General features: G+C 41.0%; 4 protein-coding genes, 1 long non-coding RNA gene and 1 pseudogene across 5 annotated transcripts; 2 read left to right on the top strand and 4 right to left on the bottom strand.

Moving 5' to 3' along the window:
* Positions 1–266: 266 nt before the first annotated feature.
* Positions 267–2,996, bottom strand: LOC146713931 (uncharacterized). Its single transcript, XR_014918761.1, has 2 exons — positions 2,658–2,996; positions 267–1,772 (listed from the first exon to the last, which is right to left on the bottom strand). It is a non-coding gene; the product is annotated as an uncharacterized LOC146713931 (long non-coding RNA).
* A 174-nt stretch (positions 2,997–3,170) lies between these two features.
* LOC146713930 (protein NLRC3-like) lies at positions 3,171–5,568 on the bottom strand. The gene is made up of 3 exons (XM_085450537.1): positions 5,521–5,568; positions 4,821–5,040; positions 3,171–4,723 (listed from the first exon to the last, which is right to left on the bottom strand). The coding sequence occupies exons 2-3, from the start codon at positions 5,038–5,040 to the stop codon at positions 3,828–3,830; spliced, it is 1,116 nt and encodes a 371-aa protein (XP_085306663.1). The 5' UTR covers positions 5,521–5,568; the 3' UTR covers positions 3,171–3,827.
* Positions 5,569–5,839: 271 nt separating this feature from the next.
* On the bottom strand, positions 5,840–6,650 carry LOC146713929 (histone H2A-like). The gene has a single exon (XM_085450594.1). It carries the CDS (start codon positions 6,542–6,544, stop codon positions 6,158–6,160), a length of 387 nt encoding a protein of 128 aa, XP_085306720.1. The 5' UTR covers positions 6,545–6,650; the 3' UTR covers positions 5,840–6,157.
* Positions 6,651–6,803: 153 nt separating this feature from the next.
* Positions 6,804–8,578, top strand: LOC146713928 (histone H3). Its single transcript, XM_085450587.1, has one exon. It carries the CDS (start codon positions 6,870–6,872, stop codon positions 7,278–7,280), a length of 411 nt encoding a protein of 136 aa, XP_085306713.1. The 5' UTR covers positions 6,804–6,869; the 3' UTR covers positions 7,281–8,578.
* Positions 8,579–9,675: 1,097 nt separating this feature from the next.
* Positions 9,676–11,033, bottom strand: LOC146713927 (histone H4). The gene has a single exon (XM_085450598.1). The coding sequence runs from the start codon at positions 10,726–10,728 to the stop codon at positions 10,417–10,419; it is 312 nt and encodes a 103-aa protein (XP_085306724.1). The 5' UTR covers positions 10,729–11,033; the 3' UTR covers positions 9,676–10,416.
* Positions 11,034–14,887: 3,854 nt separating this feature from the next.
* LOC146713926 (uncharacterized) lies at positions 14,888–17,600 on the top strand (annotated as a pseudogene).
* Positions 17,601–18,280: the final 680 nt, after the last annotated feature.

The raw sequence follows: 18,280 nt of genomic DNA, 5'->3' as shown, positions 1-18,280 counted from the left end.
ACCGAGCTTGGAGGAAGATATGTGAAGAGATCGGGCAACCTGGTAAGTTCATTCATTTCTCTTTTGAAAGTTTTCACTGACCCGGGGAAGTCGCACAAAAGCTAGCAAGCCACCGCTATTTTCCCACTGACGTACAAATACCGTTCTGCTTTTATGCATGTTGTCATTTAGGAATATATTTTGTTGTTTATTAATAAACAGCACACAGTGGTCCCGCTATTCATCCGTCACTGCTTTGCTTTTTCGCTGATTTTTTATTGCACCGGACAGCATTGCATTCTGCAGCCTGATTGACAAATCTCCTCCGTGTCGTGTCTCCTGCGCTTGCCAAATTTATCACGTTTGGTTTTGATAACCATCGCGTCCAATAGAAAAAAACGGCACAAAAACACCCATAACTATGAGCCTCATTCGGAAATAGACACCTGCACCGTGAGGGAAAAAGGCGCACGAAAGTGGCGGGCAGATGAAGACAAACCGCGGCATAATAATACTTTTACGTTTTGCAATCTACAAAGGTTTGCACTTTGAGAACCAATTGTGAGAACTGTGACCAGGGGCTAGTTATTCTGAGAACCCCTGCAATAAATGAGGGACCACTGTCTACTCTACGATTATTATATCCAACCTGTTAACATTTAATACTGTATTGATAGAACGAACTGATTCTGCAGCAGAGCATCCCCAGTCCCTGAGCTCCTGCTGCTGCACCCACAGATATGTACAGCAAGCACTGATACCTTTTTAGTCGGTGGGATTCCCTTGTGATCACCTTTACTAAATATCTACAACCAATCTGATTATATCCTGTTATTGTTTTTTTTTTTTCTTCAATGTTGAAATTAAAATCTAGTAGCAGCCTTCTCATTTCTTTGTGTTTTGTGCTGTTTTACAGGCCCACAGAGGAGGACGGCTCCGAGGCAGATGAGGGACGGGTCCCAGGACGGTCCATCGGCGGTGGAGCTGGCCATCCTGGAGTCCCTGAAGAGGCCACACCAGTCTCCAATGGAGCATTTCCTCCTCAGCCTTGTTCCTGCTCTGGAGAGCAGCTGGTCCTTTTTATTACTGTCTCTCTGTAAATTCTTATATTTTATATATTTATGTTTAATGTTTTTCTGTTTGAGACTTTTAATATTATTTCAAATAAATTTTTATAATGACTAATGTCTCAGTTCTACTACACAGCAAATGTTGGCACACGACTTGACACATGTAGAATTTATTTCATATTATACTAATGACAAAATATACTGATACAGTGGGATGCAGAAGTTTGGGCAACCTTGTTAATAGACATCATTTTCCTGTATAAATCGTTGGTTGTTACAATAAAAAATGTCAGTTAAATATATCATACAGGAGACACACACAGTGATATTTGAGAAGTGAAAAGAAGTTTACTGGATTTACAGAAAGTGTGCAATAATTGTTTAAACAAAATCAAGCAGGTGCATCAATTTGGGCACCACAAAAAAGAAATGAAATAAATACTTAGTGTATATCAATGTGTGTGTCTCCTATATGATATATGGGGTGCCTTTGTCTGGATGTGCTTCCCATCCAGAGCTGCACAGCACAGAGGAAAGTTCCAGCGCTCCTGGAATCCCTCTGTGATGGAGCGCCAGTCTCCAGGTGAAGGCACAGCCATGAAGTCGTCCACTAGACAGTCCCAGATGGACGTCGCTGCCTGGGGGGTGATCTGGCTCACCGTGGACACACCGACTCTGAAACTGAACGCGATGGTCCTGAAGGAGTCCGCGGTGACAAGGAACCTGGACAAAATTGTTCAAAATCAGTATTATGTGTACTGCAGTTACAAAATACATTATTCAAATTCCAAAATACTTTTGTGATGTCAGATATAAATCACAAAACTTAAATCTTACATAAAACATTTTGTAATTATAAGGATAATTACAAAATGTATATTAGATAATATCTAAAACAGTTGTGTTTTGTTTTAACTTTAACATATCATAATTTGATTGGTAGCAACTTTCACAACTACAGTGAGCCAATCACTCATAATTCCTAAACATGTCAATCAGGTAGGAATGAAGTAAGACATTAATAGAAATAAAGAGTTGTGTGTTGACATGTAGCCCTTTCCTTGCTTAAATCATTAATATTTTTGAAAAATTAATCTGTGATAAGACAGCTTATCAAGATAGAACCATGTAACTAGAGATGAACCAAACTGTTCAGTTTTATCTAACTCTGTTTTAATAAAGGCTGTGACCCCTGCTATAGAGTCTGACAGCTGCAGGGATTATATACAAATATTCAACTATCCCAGAATTAAACCAGGTCTAAATAAAAAGGAGTGAGTATCACTACAAGGTTAACTCAGTGGTGCTAATGCTACAGTTTGATATCAGCAAACACCGAGCGCATACATTGATGTGACACCACAGCCATGCTATCATGCAAACACTGATAACAGCATAAATCAAATTAAATCGGGGCTTGATGAGAGCTTCTGAGTATCACTAGAAATATTATAAAGAGTCGTCTCTGTACCACAGTTTGCTTTCAGTAAACACCGACAGCATTCACTGTTAGCATAGCACATCCATGTTAGCAGTGTATAACTGGATGGATTAGCATATTAGCACAGATATCAATAAAGGACTACCGTATTAAATAGTTTTACTAACCTCAGGCAGACAGACAGGCGCTCTGCAGGTGGGATTGAGCGCCTGTAGTTGGTGTCTAGGCGGGCGATGCTGGGACCAACGAGGGAAAGCAGGTCCTCAAACTGGCCGAGTGAATGACGGTGATAGCGCTGGAATCGGCCGTCATCCAGGCGCAGCTCCTGGAGCAAGTGGTGAAACTCACCAAACTGCTCATGCCTCTGGAGGACCTGATGGACCCGGGTACGGCGAGGATGTCCTTTACGCCGCTACTCTGCTCTTCACAGTACATAGAGAAGGGAGACTCTCTCTTCAAGCGCTAGCTCGATAGCTGCCATCTTGCAAAAATACCGGTCTGGCACAACTCCCTCCCACATTCCTCCCACATTTCCGGTTCACGCGCGTCAAAATATCATATTCTGACGCGCGATGGATTTTTCTTGGACACGCGTTGAGACGCGAATGTACACGCGTCAAATTAGGGGCGTTTGGGGCGTTTTATTCGCGTCCATCGCGTTCGGTGTGAACACACCGTTAGAGCAAACAAAAGCTTCATTCCTGAGTCTCCTGGGTGATTATAGCTCAAGTCCAACTCTTTCAAATAGGAGGGATTGCAGTGCAGAGCTGTGGCCAGAGAGGTGAAGCCTGGTCCTGTGATCTGATAGCCTGACAACCTACAAACACACACAACACAATCATTGTAAGGAACTGCTTTGAATTTGATGATGTACCATGGTGGCCATTTAGAAGTTGCCCATCTTGGATACATCTTTTGTTTTTTTCAATAGGGAGAGGGCCATGTGACACATCAAACTCATTGGTAATGTCACAAGAAAAAACAATGGTGTGCTTGGTTTGGTTTCAAGGTAACTTTCAACATAACAAGTCCAGATGTCCATTTGGACTCTTCAAGGCCTTGTCCACAGCACTCTGGTAGAAATTTTGTACTAAAGACTCTCCAGTCTTCACTGATGCCATTTGTTCCTCTTCCAGCAGGTTGATACCAGAGTTGGCGAATGTCAGATGGACAAAACAGTAAAACTTGTCCTGGTATACTCCTCTCTCGTCTTTAAAAATCTGTGTGAACACTCCTGAGTACACTGAGGCTTCTCTGACCCACACTCTGTCAGGTCTGTTTCATAGAAGATCAGGTTTCCTTTCTGCAGCTGCTAAAAAGACAGTTTCCCCAGTGCTTCAATCATCTTCCTGCTCTCTAGAACTGTAGCAGTGATCCAGCAGAAGATTGGGATGTGACACATGATGTGGAGGCTTCGTGATGTCTTGATGTGAGAGATTATGGTGTTGGCCTCTTCCTTGTCTCTGTCTCTTCCTGAAGTACTCCTCTTTCTTTGGGTCAGTGAACCCTCTGACCTCTGTAACCATGTCTATATAGTCAGCAGGGATCTGGTTGGCTGCTGCAGGTCGTGTGGTTATCCAGATGTGAGCAGAAGGAAGCAACTTTCCCCTGATGAGGTTTGTCAGCAGCACATCCACTGATGTGGACTCTGTAACATCAGTGAGGATCTCAGTGATGTGGAAGTTCAGAGGAAGTCGACACTCATCCAGACCATCAAAGATGAACACAACTTTGAACTTTTTAAAGTTACAGATTCCTGCTTCTTTGATTTCAGTGAAGAAGTGATGAATAAGTCCCACTAAGCTGAACTTTTTATCCCTCAGTAAATTCAGCTCTCTGAATGGGAATGGAAACATGAACTGGATGTCCTGGTTGGTCTTGTCTTCAGCCCAGTCCAAAGTGAACTTTTGTGTCAGGAATGTTTTCCCGATGCCAGCCACTCCTTTGGTCAGAACTGTTCTGATTGGTTTGTCTCTTTCAGTCGAAGCTTTAAAGATGTCTTCACACCTGATTGTTGTTTCTGGTCTGTTTGGTTTCCAGGAGAACGTTTCAATCTGTCTGACCTCATGTTCAGTGTTGACCTCTCCGGTCCCTCCCTCTGTGATGTAGAGCTCTGTGTAGATCTCATTTAGAGTGGTTTGGTTTCCTGGTTTAGCAATCCCCTCAGAGACACACTGGAACTTCTTCTTTAGGTTACATTTAAATGTGTTCTCACAAAGTGGATCAGGACTTTCTACAGGAAAGCACCAGAAACATGAGTGTTATGATTATAGAAAATGTGACAATTTCATTCCTGTAAAGACTGAATTTATGAAGAGAAATCCTCTCACTGCTCTGCAGACAGTCAGCCAGCTCCTCCTGTTTCATTATTCTCAGGAAGTTAACTGCAAGTTTCAGAAATGCCTCTCTGCTGCTCCTTCTCTGCTTCTCTTCCTCACTGTCCAACACCACCTCTTCATCCCTCTGACACTCTGAATAATCTGGATTCAGATCATTCTGCAGCTTCTTTAGTTCGTTCTTCACAAACATGATAATGTTTCCCTCCAGCATCTGGAAAATAAATGACACAATCAAAATTAATGAAAATTCAGATCTTCATAGTAAAAACAAATGTTCACAGATTTGCTTAGTGTTTGTTTTCAATTTAACAAAAATTAAGTTTTAAATTTTATGCAAGTAACTTTTTAAAATAAAACTCCTACCAGACAACATTATCATTACTGGATAGTTTTTGCGGACTGTCAGTTTGGTTCTTATTCATATAAGAACATAGATTATTAACATTAATTTGCTTTTCTGAAAAAAAATGTGTTATATAAATACATATGTATTTTAAAAAAAGCCTGTTTTGATCCATCAATTTTAAGTAGTGTTATCTCCACGCTACGCCTTTTATCCACAATATAAAAAATAAAGTGAAACTAATTCACTGTCTAATTATTTGTGGAATTTTGCCATTATTTTATGATGAATATTGGACTGTGCAACATAAAAACAATTTAAAAAGGAGGTTGGTGTACATGTACAAACCTTAAATACTGAGTCCAGATCAGTTTGATGCTGCAGACTCTCCTGATCAGCTCTGTGGAGACATCATGAAGACATTTGAAGCATTTAGCACATAAATACAAGCCACAGATTTCTTCTTCTACTGTTTCGTGATCATCTTAAATAAAACAAATACTACTGTGCTGTAGCAAACCTATTATGTTTATTTACAGACTTATTTATTATTTGGAGTGTGTTCTTGTAATGACCATATTATGGATATGCCCTGCACATTGCATGAACATCAAGATTAAAGAGAATTTTATAAAAAGGGGAAAAAAATAACAGATTTTGTGTTGAAGTGTTTTATTTAAAATGTTGCCCTTGTGTCTAAAAATACCAGCAGCAAGGAAGAGAAAAGGAAAAACAAGAATAGACCAAACGCAAAGAGCTTTGGAGTTAATGAAAGTAGTTTTTATTTGAAGGTGGATTTCTGTCCCCGGTTCTGTAAGATGACATGAATAAATGTACATTTCAAAGTAAATCAAGATGCATAATCTACATTTCCCAATACACAAGTTGTTACAGACAGAGTAAGAGCAAGAAGGATGTTTGCTCAGAGAGAAGTGTGTGGCTCTTAAAAGAGCCTTTGTTGTTGGTGAAGCCGAGCGCTTTGCGTTTACTTGGCCTTGGCGGGCTTCTCGGTCTTCTTGGGGAGCAGCACAGCCTGGATGTTGGGCAGCACACCACCCTGAGCGATGGTGACTCCCCCCAGGAGTTTGTTGAGCTCCTCGTCGTTGCGCACAGCCAGCTGCAGGTGACGTGGGATGATACGAGTCTTCTTGTTGTCGCGGGCTGCGTTGCCAGCCAGCTCCAGGATCTCAGCGGTCAGGTACTCGAGCACAGCTGCCAGGTAAACGGGGGCGCCGGCTCCTACACGCTCGGCATAGTTGCCTTTGCGCAGCAGTCTGTGGACACGACCCACGGGGAACTGAAGCCCGGCACGGGATGAGCGGGTCTTGGCCTTAGCTCTGGCTTTGCCTCCGGTCTTGCCGCGCCCACTCATTTTGACAGGTTATTTTCTTCGTAGTATCGAGACTAAGAGAAAATGTGGTCCGATCAGCTCAAAGCCTCGCTTATATTTCCGCAGAGCGCGCGCAGCTTCGTCACGCACCAATCGCAGAGAGGCTTGCGGCAGCGCGCAACATCAATGCACTTTTCTCCAATGAGCAGCACACACCGAGGCGGGGCGATGCTCCACGTGGAGCCCGTCACCAATCACGAGCCGGAGCGGCACCGCGTCACAGCCAGTCACACACTTTAAGAGCAGCGAGTCTCCTCTGTTCGCTACATTTTCTGCTCGTATCACAAGAAAAGAAAAGTGAGGAAGAATGGCACGAACCAAGCAGACTGCTCGCAAGTCTACTGGCGGCAAAGCCCCCAGGAAGCAGCTGGCCACCAAGGCCGCTCGTAAGAGCGCCCCGGCCACCGGAGGCGTCAAGAAGCCCCACCGTTATAGGCCTGGTACCGTGGCTCTGCGCGAGATCCGCCGTTACCAGAAATCCACCGAGCTGCTGATCCGCAAGTTGCCCTTCCAGCGTCTGGTCCGCGAGATCGCTCAGGACTTCAAGACCGACCTGCGCTTCCAGAGCTCTGCTGTCATGGCTCTGCAGGAGGCCAGCGAGGCTTATCTGGTCGGACTCTTCGAGGACACCAACCTGTGCGCCATCCACGCCAAAAGGGTCACCATCATGCCCAAAGACATCCAGCTGGCTCGCCGCATCCGCGGAGAGAGAGCTTAAGCTGCACGCTCTCCTACAAACAACGGCTCTTTTCAGAGCCACCTCACTCACACCAAGAGCTCGCTCCTTTATTCTTTTTATTAGTATTCTTTTTAGAAAACAAGTTTTATGCTCACTTGAATCTTAATGCTGTTTCTATACCAGAAATTACAGTTTGCATCAACGTGGAATTCACTGACTTTATTTTCACAATTGCCTCACTATGGCCAATGTCATTGGCTGGGCCTTTCACGGACCTGTTTACGTCTTCATGCATTCTCAGTCATCCAGGAAAGTAAATCTCCAAAAAGTTGATTCTGTTCATAGATGTAAAACAAATATGCCAGCAGTTTATCTCAGTTAACGAGAGGAGCAGGCATGTGTGTGGCCCCTTCACATAGTGGACATTGAGTTGTTGTGTGGGACACCAGTAGTCCATGTCTGTTGCTGTAACAGTAGTTCATGTTGAGAATAAAACATCCCAGCTCACTAACTTGATCGGGGCAATAGTGCCTAAAATGTTGCATCATTTTGCCGAGAGATCTTTTACTTTGTGGTCATCTTAGATGGACAAAAACCACCAGGTCATTCAGTGTTCCCTTAGTGCTAATGCATATAAGAGATGTTGGTGTACTATAACTGAACTAATGTTAAGTCCTTAAAGTCATATTCTTTTATTATCATGACTGTATTTGAAGCTTCCTTTTTTTTGGTATGATACCTGATTGATATGGAATATGGCTGAAGTAAACAAAAGTCTAAAATACTTACTCAGTCATTTGTTTAATGGTAATTTAACATTAAGTAATTCACATATAAAACTATGAATTGTAATTTTAAATGGTTTAAAAGCATGAAGAATAGCATATGTAGGCAAGTATATTTCTCCTCTTTTTTAAAAAAAAAATAATAATAATAATAATCAAGAAACAAAGACAAAAGCAGGGCAGGGTTTGGAGGTTGAATCATCCATCCCCACCAATGCCAAAACCAAATCTAAGCCCTTGTCAGGATCATCCCCCACCACCTGCAGCTGGCCGTCCACAACGACGAAGAGCTGAACAAGCTGCTGGGCCGACAACATCCAGGCCAAGAAGAATGAGAAAGCTGAATAAAATCCAGCCACTTTCCTCAACCAACTAACAGCTCTTGTAAGAGCCACTCACCTCTGAGAGTACACTTGGTTAAAGTAATGACACTAAATCTTTAATCCATAGGTGTCAAACTCATGTTCACACTAGAACTGAAGTGGGACAGCCCTGTTAGTCTATCAGTATGTGCAACACATTTAGTTATTTTAGTACATGAATAAAAATCTGAAATCTGTGAAGTTATTACCCAGACTTTTCTTTTTAAAAACTTGCTTTGAAACCAGAGATCTGTGTCGTAAGTGCATAAGATAAGATGACCTTGATTAGTCCCACAGGTGGGAAATTTGTTTCGTTACAGCAAAAGTGCAAAGTTATGTAGCAGAAATTAGAAAACACTGGTATGCAATAGAATACAAATGCTATATACAACTGAGTAAGAAAATAGAAAAGTACAACTTTGTCAGAAAAAAAGAATTGCACATATAGCAGTCTTATTGCACTTGTGTGGATGTGTGTGTTTGATCAGCTGCAAGTCTTTGTTGTAGAGTCTGACAGCAGTGGGGAGGAAAGACCTGAGTAATCTCTCTGTCCCACATCGTGGGTGCTGCAGCCTGCCACTAAAGGAGCTGCTCAGTGCTGTCAGAGTTTATGCTGTCAGAAGCATAAACATTGTCTCATTGTTTGTTCCTTAAAGTACTTGCATTAAAACTTAAAAACAAGACAGCTGAACAGATTAAAGAGGTTCAGACTTATAATTGTAAATCACTACAAACTCTCATTTAGGTCTAAGATTCATTTAGACCGAAAGCGAACCACAGCTGTGAGCTACATGCAAACACTAGTGGTGTGGTGTATTTTCTGTCATTCTGATCCACTCCTTCAAAGGAGCTTTTTTTAAATTATTATTATTATTTATACCTGGACGCACGTCAACTAAATGTAGACAACCTGGCAAAACTTCTTGTTTGCGATGTGGGTCGTTTCATCACAGATCATTTACAGTTGCCTTTGATACTTTGTTTGCAGTTTAAACAGACGTTGCATTTCAAGTGCATAAAATCTGCGTACTAAAACATATGTTAGACAATGTTGCTTGTATGAAGGTTATGTCAGGATTGTGAGAGTGAGTAAGCCTTTCAGAAAGGAAGATCACATCAAAACTGTTATATTGATATGATTGGTGAAGATGATATTTCAGGCACACATCAGGAAGAGGTTTAAGAAGCTTCATTGGGTTTCAGCAACTCATGTCCACCTTTTACTAGATCAAAGGTGGGTTAGTTACCTAAAAAAAAAAAAAAAAAAAAAATCTACTAAGCAAGCACTTCTGTTTCAAGCAGATTTATGGCAGGAAGACATTTACAAATAAACTGATGAATAAGTGAAATTTATTATTTTTCTTTTGTTTGGTCTATGACTGTTCAGTGAGTATTAATAAACAGTGGTATTGAATAGGCCTGTAACCTGTGAAGTTCAGTTTGTGGTCATGACAGTTATTGTAACGTTGTGGAGAAAAGCACGCATTACAGCTGAATCTTATAGCAAAACGGAGAGTCAATATAATCTTGTAGCGTCCCTCGACAGAAGATCAGCGTTCCGGTTACCGGTGTTTATTCAGAATAGTAACACGGGCTAATGTGGGCCGTAGCCAACGCAACGGGGGGAAAGTGCGCTCTACAGCAACAGCACAACCCCCGACACTCTTCTGTCTTCCGCCACACACAAACTACTCTAATCCCCGCCCCCGAACACTGTCAGCCAACCACACACCTGCTCTCCTCCAGACTGTCATTGGTAGCTGATGTGATTGACAGGCTAACCGGCCTCTCGACTACTGCACATTCAAGGACACTCGGTAAATCACCATGCTGCGGATGTGGTCCAACTATGCCGTAAGTAATTGGCAATTCTGAACACAATACACTGATAACACAACAGTCAACTGACTTGTAACCCAGTCAGTTACAATATGTAGGCAATGTCAGTCGGTGATAAGGGAACAAAACTCTCAAAGTGAAAGTGGGTGGCTCTTAAAAGAGCCGTTTGATGGATTAGGGCGAATGAGTTTAACCGCCAAAGCCGTACAGAGTGCGGCCCTGCCTCTTCAGAGCGTACACCACATCCATGGCGGTCACAGTCTTCCTCTTGGCGTGCTCAGTGTAGGTGACGGCATCACGGATGACGTTCTCCAGGAACACCTTGAGCACACCACGAGTCTCCTCGTAGATGAGGCCGGAGATACGCTTCACTCCGCCACGGCGAGCCAGACGACGGATAGCGGGTTTGGTGATACCCTGGATGTTATCACGGAGAACTTTACGGTGACGCTTGGCGCCTCCCTTGCCGAGTCCTTTGCCACCCTTGCCCCGTCCACTCATGGTTACAGTTTCTTCTTTGAACAAGCAAAGTCGAATGAAGTTCAACCCGACGGAGCAGTCTTTTTATGTGTGCTCAGCGGACGTAAAGGAAAACAGCCGGGCGGCTCGGAGCTCAGTGGCTCCACCCTCTCTTCTATTCTCTATGTGGAAATCGTGTCTTTTTTTTAATGACAAATTAAGTCTAACCAAAGGGAGGCTCTCACCAAATTGCACGCACAATGCCCGAGTCGAGTTCATATTTTTATTTCACATAATTAATCAATTGAAACTAAAACCAAGTGTCCACATTAGTAACAAAAACCAGACACCCTCTTAACGTTTTACCCAGAGTCTAGTGTGACCTCTGTGTAGTGTCTTCTCTGGTCTGCATTCACAACAAAAAGGCAATGGTTAGAATGCTCTCTTTTTAATGTCGTGGGCAATCAGCACAAAATATCGCAGGAATCCTCCATTATTCTCAGGATTACATTTCCACTCGCAGTGTGATCGTATAGTGGTAAATTTATACAACCAAAATAGAAAAACTTCAACACCATTAACATTGCATGTTAAATTTCCCAAATGAAAGGAATATAGAAATATATTTTAAAGCTGTACATGAAACAATGTAAATTCTCTAAACAGTGTGGCACAGTCACATACCTGCATTCACAACAAAAAGGCAATGGTTAGAATGCTCTCTTTTTTATGTCGTGGGCAATCAGCACAAAATCTAAACGGGAAAGCAACAACAGGGTTAGCTAACTATGCTCCCATTTTGTTTCCTCTCCTCCCAATAAATAAATCTCACATAAACGTGCACTCAGTTCAACATAAAGACTGGAGAAATGACCCGCAACAAATGATGTATACACAACAAAATTAATCGGGTCTGTATTACTTTAACAGCCTGCGATATGATTTTTCCTCCACACGACATTTGCGCATCCCTTACCTCGCAGGAATCCTCCATTATTCTGAGGATTACCCAGAATCCTCTGCCCTTTGTGAATATTGCAGGGTGACTTTTTCAACAGTAGGTGGCGCCAATGTCCCATTTAGTGGGATTTAACTTCAAATCTATTTAACTATGTTACACTAGCATAACTTTTCAAGCTAAATTAAAATGTATTATTAATATTAAACATGAAACTAAAGGCTAAAAGTACAAAAACAAATCCCGTTTATTTATTGTATTTGTAAGCCTGTCCTTTACAGTCAGAATTGTAATGTGAAGCCAAATATTTGCTTCACCAGGGTGAGCACTATAAGCTCTTCTTCACATGTCATTTTATTTCTGAGAAATCTACAAGTGTATTTATTCAGTGTACAGTACAGCGATGGGGACAACCAGAGCTACTCCACCCGCAGTCACAGTCATGCTGTTCCTCATTTCCGCCAAAGGCCAGTAGATGGCGGTAGTTTTAGCCGCTCCTGTTTTCTTTTATATCTTCTTTTAAATGAGATGTAAATTTAGGAGTCCATCAAGCAACCCTTCAGATTAATTTCCTAACAGCAAAAGTGAGTGGAAGAGTTAAGTCTTTTGTTCACAATGACATAGCTGACAGGCACTTTTGACTTTTTGTACACAGTTAATTTTGTAAAGCCCCTCGCATTGCATTCATAATCAAGTTCACTGATTGACTGTCCCGCAGTGTTGTTTTGTGTATTTCTGTTTCATCCACTTTAATAAAGTGTCCTGTGTTAAAGTAACTGTGAGTTGTGGATTCACTTAATGAATGCCTAAGTTGGGCTTTAATCGGCCTTAGACTTACTGATGTAACGGGTGTAGAGCCAGAGAGCAGCACGGCTCCTCCCGAAAACCCTCAGTGTCTATATGCATTTAAAATTGAGGGTAGGGCACCAGCGCCAGAGGTGGATTGGAATACACCAACCATCCAAGGGCACCAGGTATCTATACTTTTGTTGTTAAAATATTACATCTTAACCAAGTACTGTATGCTTTCTATATTTTTGCAGTGTATCACACACACAAAAAAGACAATATACTGTACCAAATATTGTCAAAAAAGTAAGAAATCTTTTGGGGTGCTTTAATTCATTTTGGGCTAAAACACCCCTGAACTCAACACAAGATTTCTCCATGAACCATGATGATAGTTAAATCCAGAAAGTAATCTTTGTTTTTATATAGCAGTGAGCCTGAGAGGAGGTTTTAAAATCAGCTAAGTGAAACACAAACCTGGTCTCTGGCTCATTTGACACACCTCATAAAAAGTTTGCACTCACACATATTTGTGTCCTGGATAAATAAGAAGTGCCAGGGCGCAAATCCCTGTGTGGAGCCAGTCAAGGAGCAGGCCTGATCAAACAGGACTGAAAAACCACAACGTTTTGACTTCTGTTAGTGGAAAAGATGCTCAGGAACAGACTAGAATTCTTGGAACTGAGTTTAATGCACTGAATCATATGAAAAACAAGAAAGTAGATACACATAACAGCAAGACAGCACATAATAAAGCAAGCAAAGCAAACCCCAGGATGTAGAGCCGTAAGCACAGACAGCAGAGCCACTCAGAGACAGTTAGAAAGAGAAGAGCCCCGGTCTCCTCTTTATAGGGGCCAGTAACCCCGCCCCTGCTGCTGGGTAACTTCCCATTTGTTCTCCAACATCTCCGTTATAATGTTACTGTTTTTTAAGAGACAAGTTTTGGCTGTGCGTGAAAGACGTTGAGTGTGTATTGGGGGGGGGGGAGTTATTCACACTCTTAGAAAGGATGTGTTAAAAAATGACACAAAAAATGTGTTGTTACACTATTAACACATTTTGTGTAAATTTTAACATAACATGTGTAAGAAAATGTGTAAACATTGAAAAAATGTGTAAAACGCTTAACACACTTGATGTGTTGCACAGTTTAACACATTTTGTGTGTTATTTTCAGAATCTAACAACAGGACCTAAAATTAGCAGCTCAGTAATTTGATGCTAGCCCTGTGTTTAGTGAAATAAATTGTAGATTAACAATGTATTATAACTATATTAACTGAATAAATAAAATGTTTAGTTATTGTTTGTTTTCCTTAATCCTTTCCTCATTACTTTCAACAAATAAAACATTTTATAATGTAATGTGGACCAAGGTGTGTATGGTGTACTAAAATTCTGAAAGAGGATTAATTTTTTATTTCTCAATATGTATGGCATACCAATTAATGGCCATGGCTATACAATCCGGTTGTTCAGTGATGACGCGACGAATCCTACTTCCGGGTCTAAAGTAGTCTGCGTTTAATATGGCTTTTGTGTTGTTAACATGTTTAATGTTATGTATTTTCTTCTATTTGATCTCAAAAAGCTCCTAAAACAGTCAGCGATCACTGTTGACCTCCCTTGGCTTTTATTACCGCTAATCATTTATTTAAGCTCAGTTTTTAAAACCTTACGATGTAACTACAGCCCAGCCCATGCAGCAGTATATGAATGACTAACCTCGTATTGTGGATGGATTATCTCAGTTGTTCTCCTGGCTGAAGTTTGGTCCTTTTACAGCATCCTGCCATGCGATTACATTTGTTCCTGACCACCGAGAACACTCACATTAACTTTTATCGAGTGGAAAAAAAGTTAGCTTGTTTATATTATGCTAACATAGCTGTGTCGCTAGCGGTCACGTAGCACATCATTATATACCAGCTAGCCCAACTTCAGTAACCCTACAAACGTCACTGCTGTTTAGTTTTCTGTCTTCATTTATGCTGGAAGTGATAGCAGAGCTGTACGTTTTAATTTGTTTCCAAAACCCCGCAGTCAGGACATGCTATATTGTATTTAGATAGAAGCTAGCGAGCTAACTCCCTGCTAACTTCTAACTCCGTTAAATGTCATAAATTCCGTTTTCATGGATGCCTGGATGTTAAACTCAATTGTTACACCTGGTAGAGCAGAACGCTGATCATTTTATTAAAGATGAAAGACTTTAGACAGTTTTTCAACTCTCAGTAATCCCATAGTGATCGTTTGATATATGGACCTGCAGCGGAGTTTAGACCCAGACACGGCTAGTGACGTCAGACTGAACAACCGGATAAGCATAAGTATCCACAAAGAACAGGCTTAATTTTGACCGTAACATGTGAATATAATTGAAGCAAAAGTAGAAAATGAAATGAGTAAGAACACACATGCTTAAAATTGAAACAAATTCTGCCCAGCAACATGACATACCGGCGGCGGGAAGGGGGCTCTATCTTTCGCGCCACTGAGACAAAGGAGACAAAGATGGAGGTTACGTCGCCTAGTATGTTGTCAGACCTTACAGTAAGTATCATTTACCAGTTTATCTTAATGTACTGAAAATATGCCGGGTTTCTGGAAGAATGTGAATTTATATAAAATATAGGAGTTATGTAGGAGTTTAGAGTTTAAGTTAATTACTGCTTAACTATACCTAGCTAACCTTAATGTAACAGTCTTGCTAACATATCCTACTCTTAATTTTATTATTAGTTCTTGGATTTCGTGCCATACTCCATTAGAGTTAATGTGTTTTGGTAGTATTTTTATGTATTACTTTATTCATGTATTTATCTATTTACTTTATTTATGTATTAGAGTATTCAGAAATTGCTCTTAGAACCAGTGTGGTAGTTGGCTAGCGGCTCCGACAGGCATTATGTTGTCTATGAGCAACGCCAGAGTCAGCACCTAACCGTAGCAGTGTTGAGTAAAATGACAATATTGTCCTTAGCTCTGAATATAGCAAATGTAGTTATCACCGCGACCATTCGTTTACTAGCAGAGAATAGGAATAAAGACTGAGTAACTTTAACATGAAATATACCTCATATTGACAGAGATGATTATTTTTTCAAGCAGTTAAAGCAGTTTTTGCATCTAGTATGATTAACTAAAGTATGTGCACATTCTTTTTTAAGGCTTATTGCTGGAAACATGCTCTGATATAGTTTCTTTTTTATGCAGAACTTCTGAGGAAGTAATAGTCAGTGTTATTTAAAAAACCAAACAACAGCAACTTGACCATGCAAATTATCTTACTTATTTAGCCATGTGTTTCATTTTTTCAGCACACATATGACAACTTAGAATCTGTCAAAGTCCTTGTAACCACTTTTATAGATGAGAAAGAAATTTGTAAAAAAAAAAATTCTTATTGTCAGCAGTGCCACAGACATCAGACATCACTATTAGTCAGGATCAGATTTATTCACCAAGTAGCAACTAGAAGATAAAATCAATTTATTTATTATTCAGAATTTCTTTTAGTCATTGCGTTATAATCACGTAGTTAAGAAACCGCCTTCTTCTGCTGCAGCTTTTTGAGTAAACTCGTGCTTTTATGCTCTGTGGAAATTTGCTGTCATGACTTTGAAGATTATTGCAGAGAGGTAAAGTGTCTGGTGTTGCCTTTACACAGTCTACCATTACCACAGAAGAACAAAGTCAACCCCTGAAGTCACTCAGGAAAGCCCCACAGATTCTTAAGGAGTATGAAACCTGTCGGTGCCATCGAGGAGGCTCCTTGTGAAGACTTGCATTGGGGATTTGGTGGAGAGGTGTGGTTAGTAAGTATAGCACTTTACTGTACTTTGTTAAAATTTTGCAATGAATGTTTTCCTTTAAAAATGTTGAAGTGCACAGAAGTAAAAAAGTTTACCTTTGTTTTCCAGTTACCCTCTTAGTGCAGAGAAGCTAACTGTAGCAAAAAGCATCCTCACCACTTTTCCACCCTTAAGTGGCAGGACAGGGGGAAGGATTTGTAAGTAAATTTAGCATTTTAATAATGTAAATTCCACTACATACTGTAAATTGCACTTGTTCCCACTTACTGTGTATCGTTTAACCTTTATCTAATTATTTATTAGAGCTTTTTTTCTCAGTTAAAATTGCTCAGCTGTTACCCATATACCTCTGTCCTTTCTTCCTCAGGAGCATTATTATGATCCAGTCTCTCATTGTGGATTCCTAGAGACTAAACTGCGCAACCTTAGACGGAATCTCGACCAGGGGCAGAGACATTATAAGAAGCGAAAAGTGACAGATGACTGTGGTGAAGACAAGAAGCTCAGGCGAGAGGATGGGAATACCAGCAGCACAGATGAGTGGGTCACCCAAGTTATTGCGGCCCTCAGCTGAGAACCTTCCAATTATCATGTCAGGCATGGAGGAAACATACACCAGTCTCAGAGCCTGGAATATTCGGAGAGTACCCACGGTTTTTGGACATGCCAAGTCTGGTAAGTTGCTTGGTTCTCTGGTAATGGTTTATGTACTCCTTCTCCACTCAGTTGTGTTTTGCATACAAAGTATGTAACAGGAGTCGATACATTTGGAGGTATGTCTATGAGCTCCTAGTGAATATTTTGAAAGTTTTATAACTTCAGAGTTTGATCATTACTCCCTGCGCACTGATTACAATGAGCATCACTTTTCACATGGTCCAAAATCTTAGTCGTACCACCAAATGACTATCTAATAGTAGGGACATCAAATGACAATGCAGAAAGTGCTGCTCGTGGAAGTGAAAACCCTACAAAAAATCACCTAAATCTGTATGAAACTCTGCTTTCAGCAGCACTATTTTCAACAAAAAAGCTCTACAGGACAAACCGCAGACAGACAACATAAGAAATTGTCTGCTAGAAAGTTGAACATCAGCTAAAAAGTCCTAATTTTTTCTCAGGGTCTGATGGGACCCAAATCATAGCTAAAATTAAGGAATAATGGACTTGTATTCAAATACCACTCCAAGTAAATTGTTGTTTCACTGTGTAGGTAAGCTTGATGTGGAATGGGTAACAGAAATGTGATACTGTAAAGTTTGATTTTAGCCATACAGCTACCAAATGGACAGAATGTACTTTTGATTTAATGTATTTAATGCTTCATTTTAAACTTAAACACTTCTTTTATTTCCGTAGGCTGGACTTGGAGTTTGGCAATCTTACAGGAGGAAAGGTGGACCTCTTTTTGCGAAAATGGGAAGCCAGTATCATTCCGAAGCTCAAATCAGTAGCTGCCCTGGAAACAAGAACCCCCCCCCCCGCCATGTGTTAACACACCTACTCCCACCAGTTGGTGCCAGTCGTTGCAGCCTTTTTTGCACTGGTATGTATTCAGTAAAGTTCTCACGGTATTTACCTGAGGAAAGCATTTGTCTACACCTCACTGAATACTATCTTTATCTTCCCCATCTCCAAGCCTGGAACAAGTATTGCATCGCTTTGCAGTGATCCTGAAGCATCATCCACAACACACCAACCCCAGCTGATATGCATCGGTGATCTAAAGAGGGCAACCAGGCAGTACATCATTGTTGCTAAGAATGACAGAGTAACCATTTCTCTGAATGATGGCCTGACGTGTGCTGTGGATAAGCTTTTCAAACTGTACTGGGTATGTAACTTGTCCTATCCAGCACCACTTGGCTCCGTCTTCACCTTCTTTGAGTTTGTCTATGACCTGCCGCTGTCCACCCAAAGGAAAACCAAAGTACTGGAGCTGATTGCACAGATTAAAGGATGCAAGTAAAATGTTCACCTGTCCAAAATGTAGAGAGTCTCTGTTCACAGAGGTGAGAAACCTCATTTG

This window comes from Copadichromis virginalis, linkage group LG3 (assembly GCF_057382275.1).
Source record: "Copadichromis virginalis isolate Kocher_CV1m ecotype Utaka linkage group LG3, C_Virginalis_male_GT1.1, whole genome shotgun sequence".
Classification (NCBI taxonomy): Eukaryota; Metazoa; Chordata; class Actinopteri; order Cichliformes; family Cichlidae; genus Copadichromis; species Copadichromis virginalis.
This window is presented reverse-complemented; position numbering and strand designations above follow the sequence as displayed.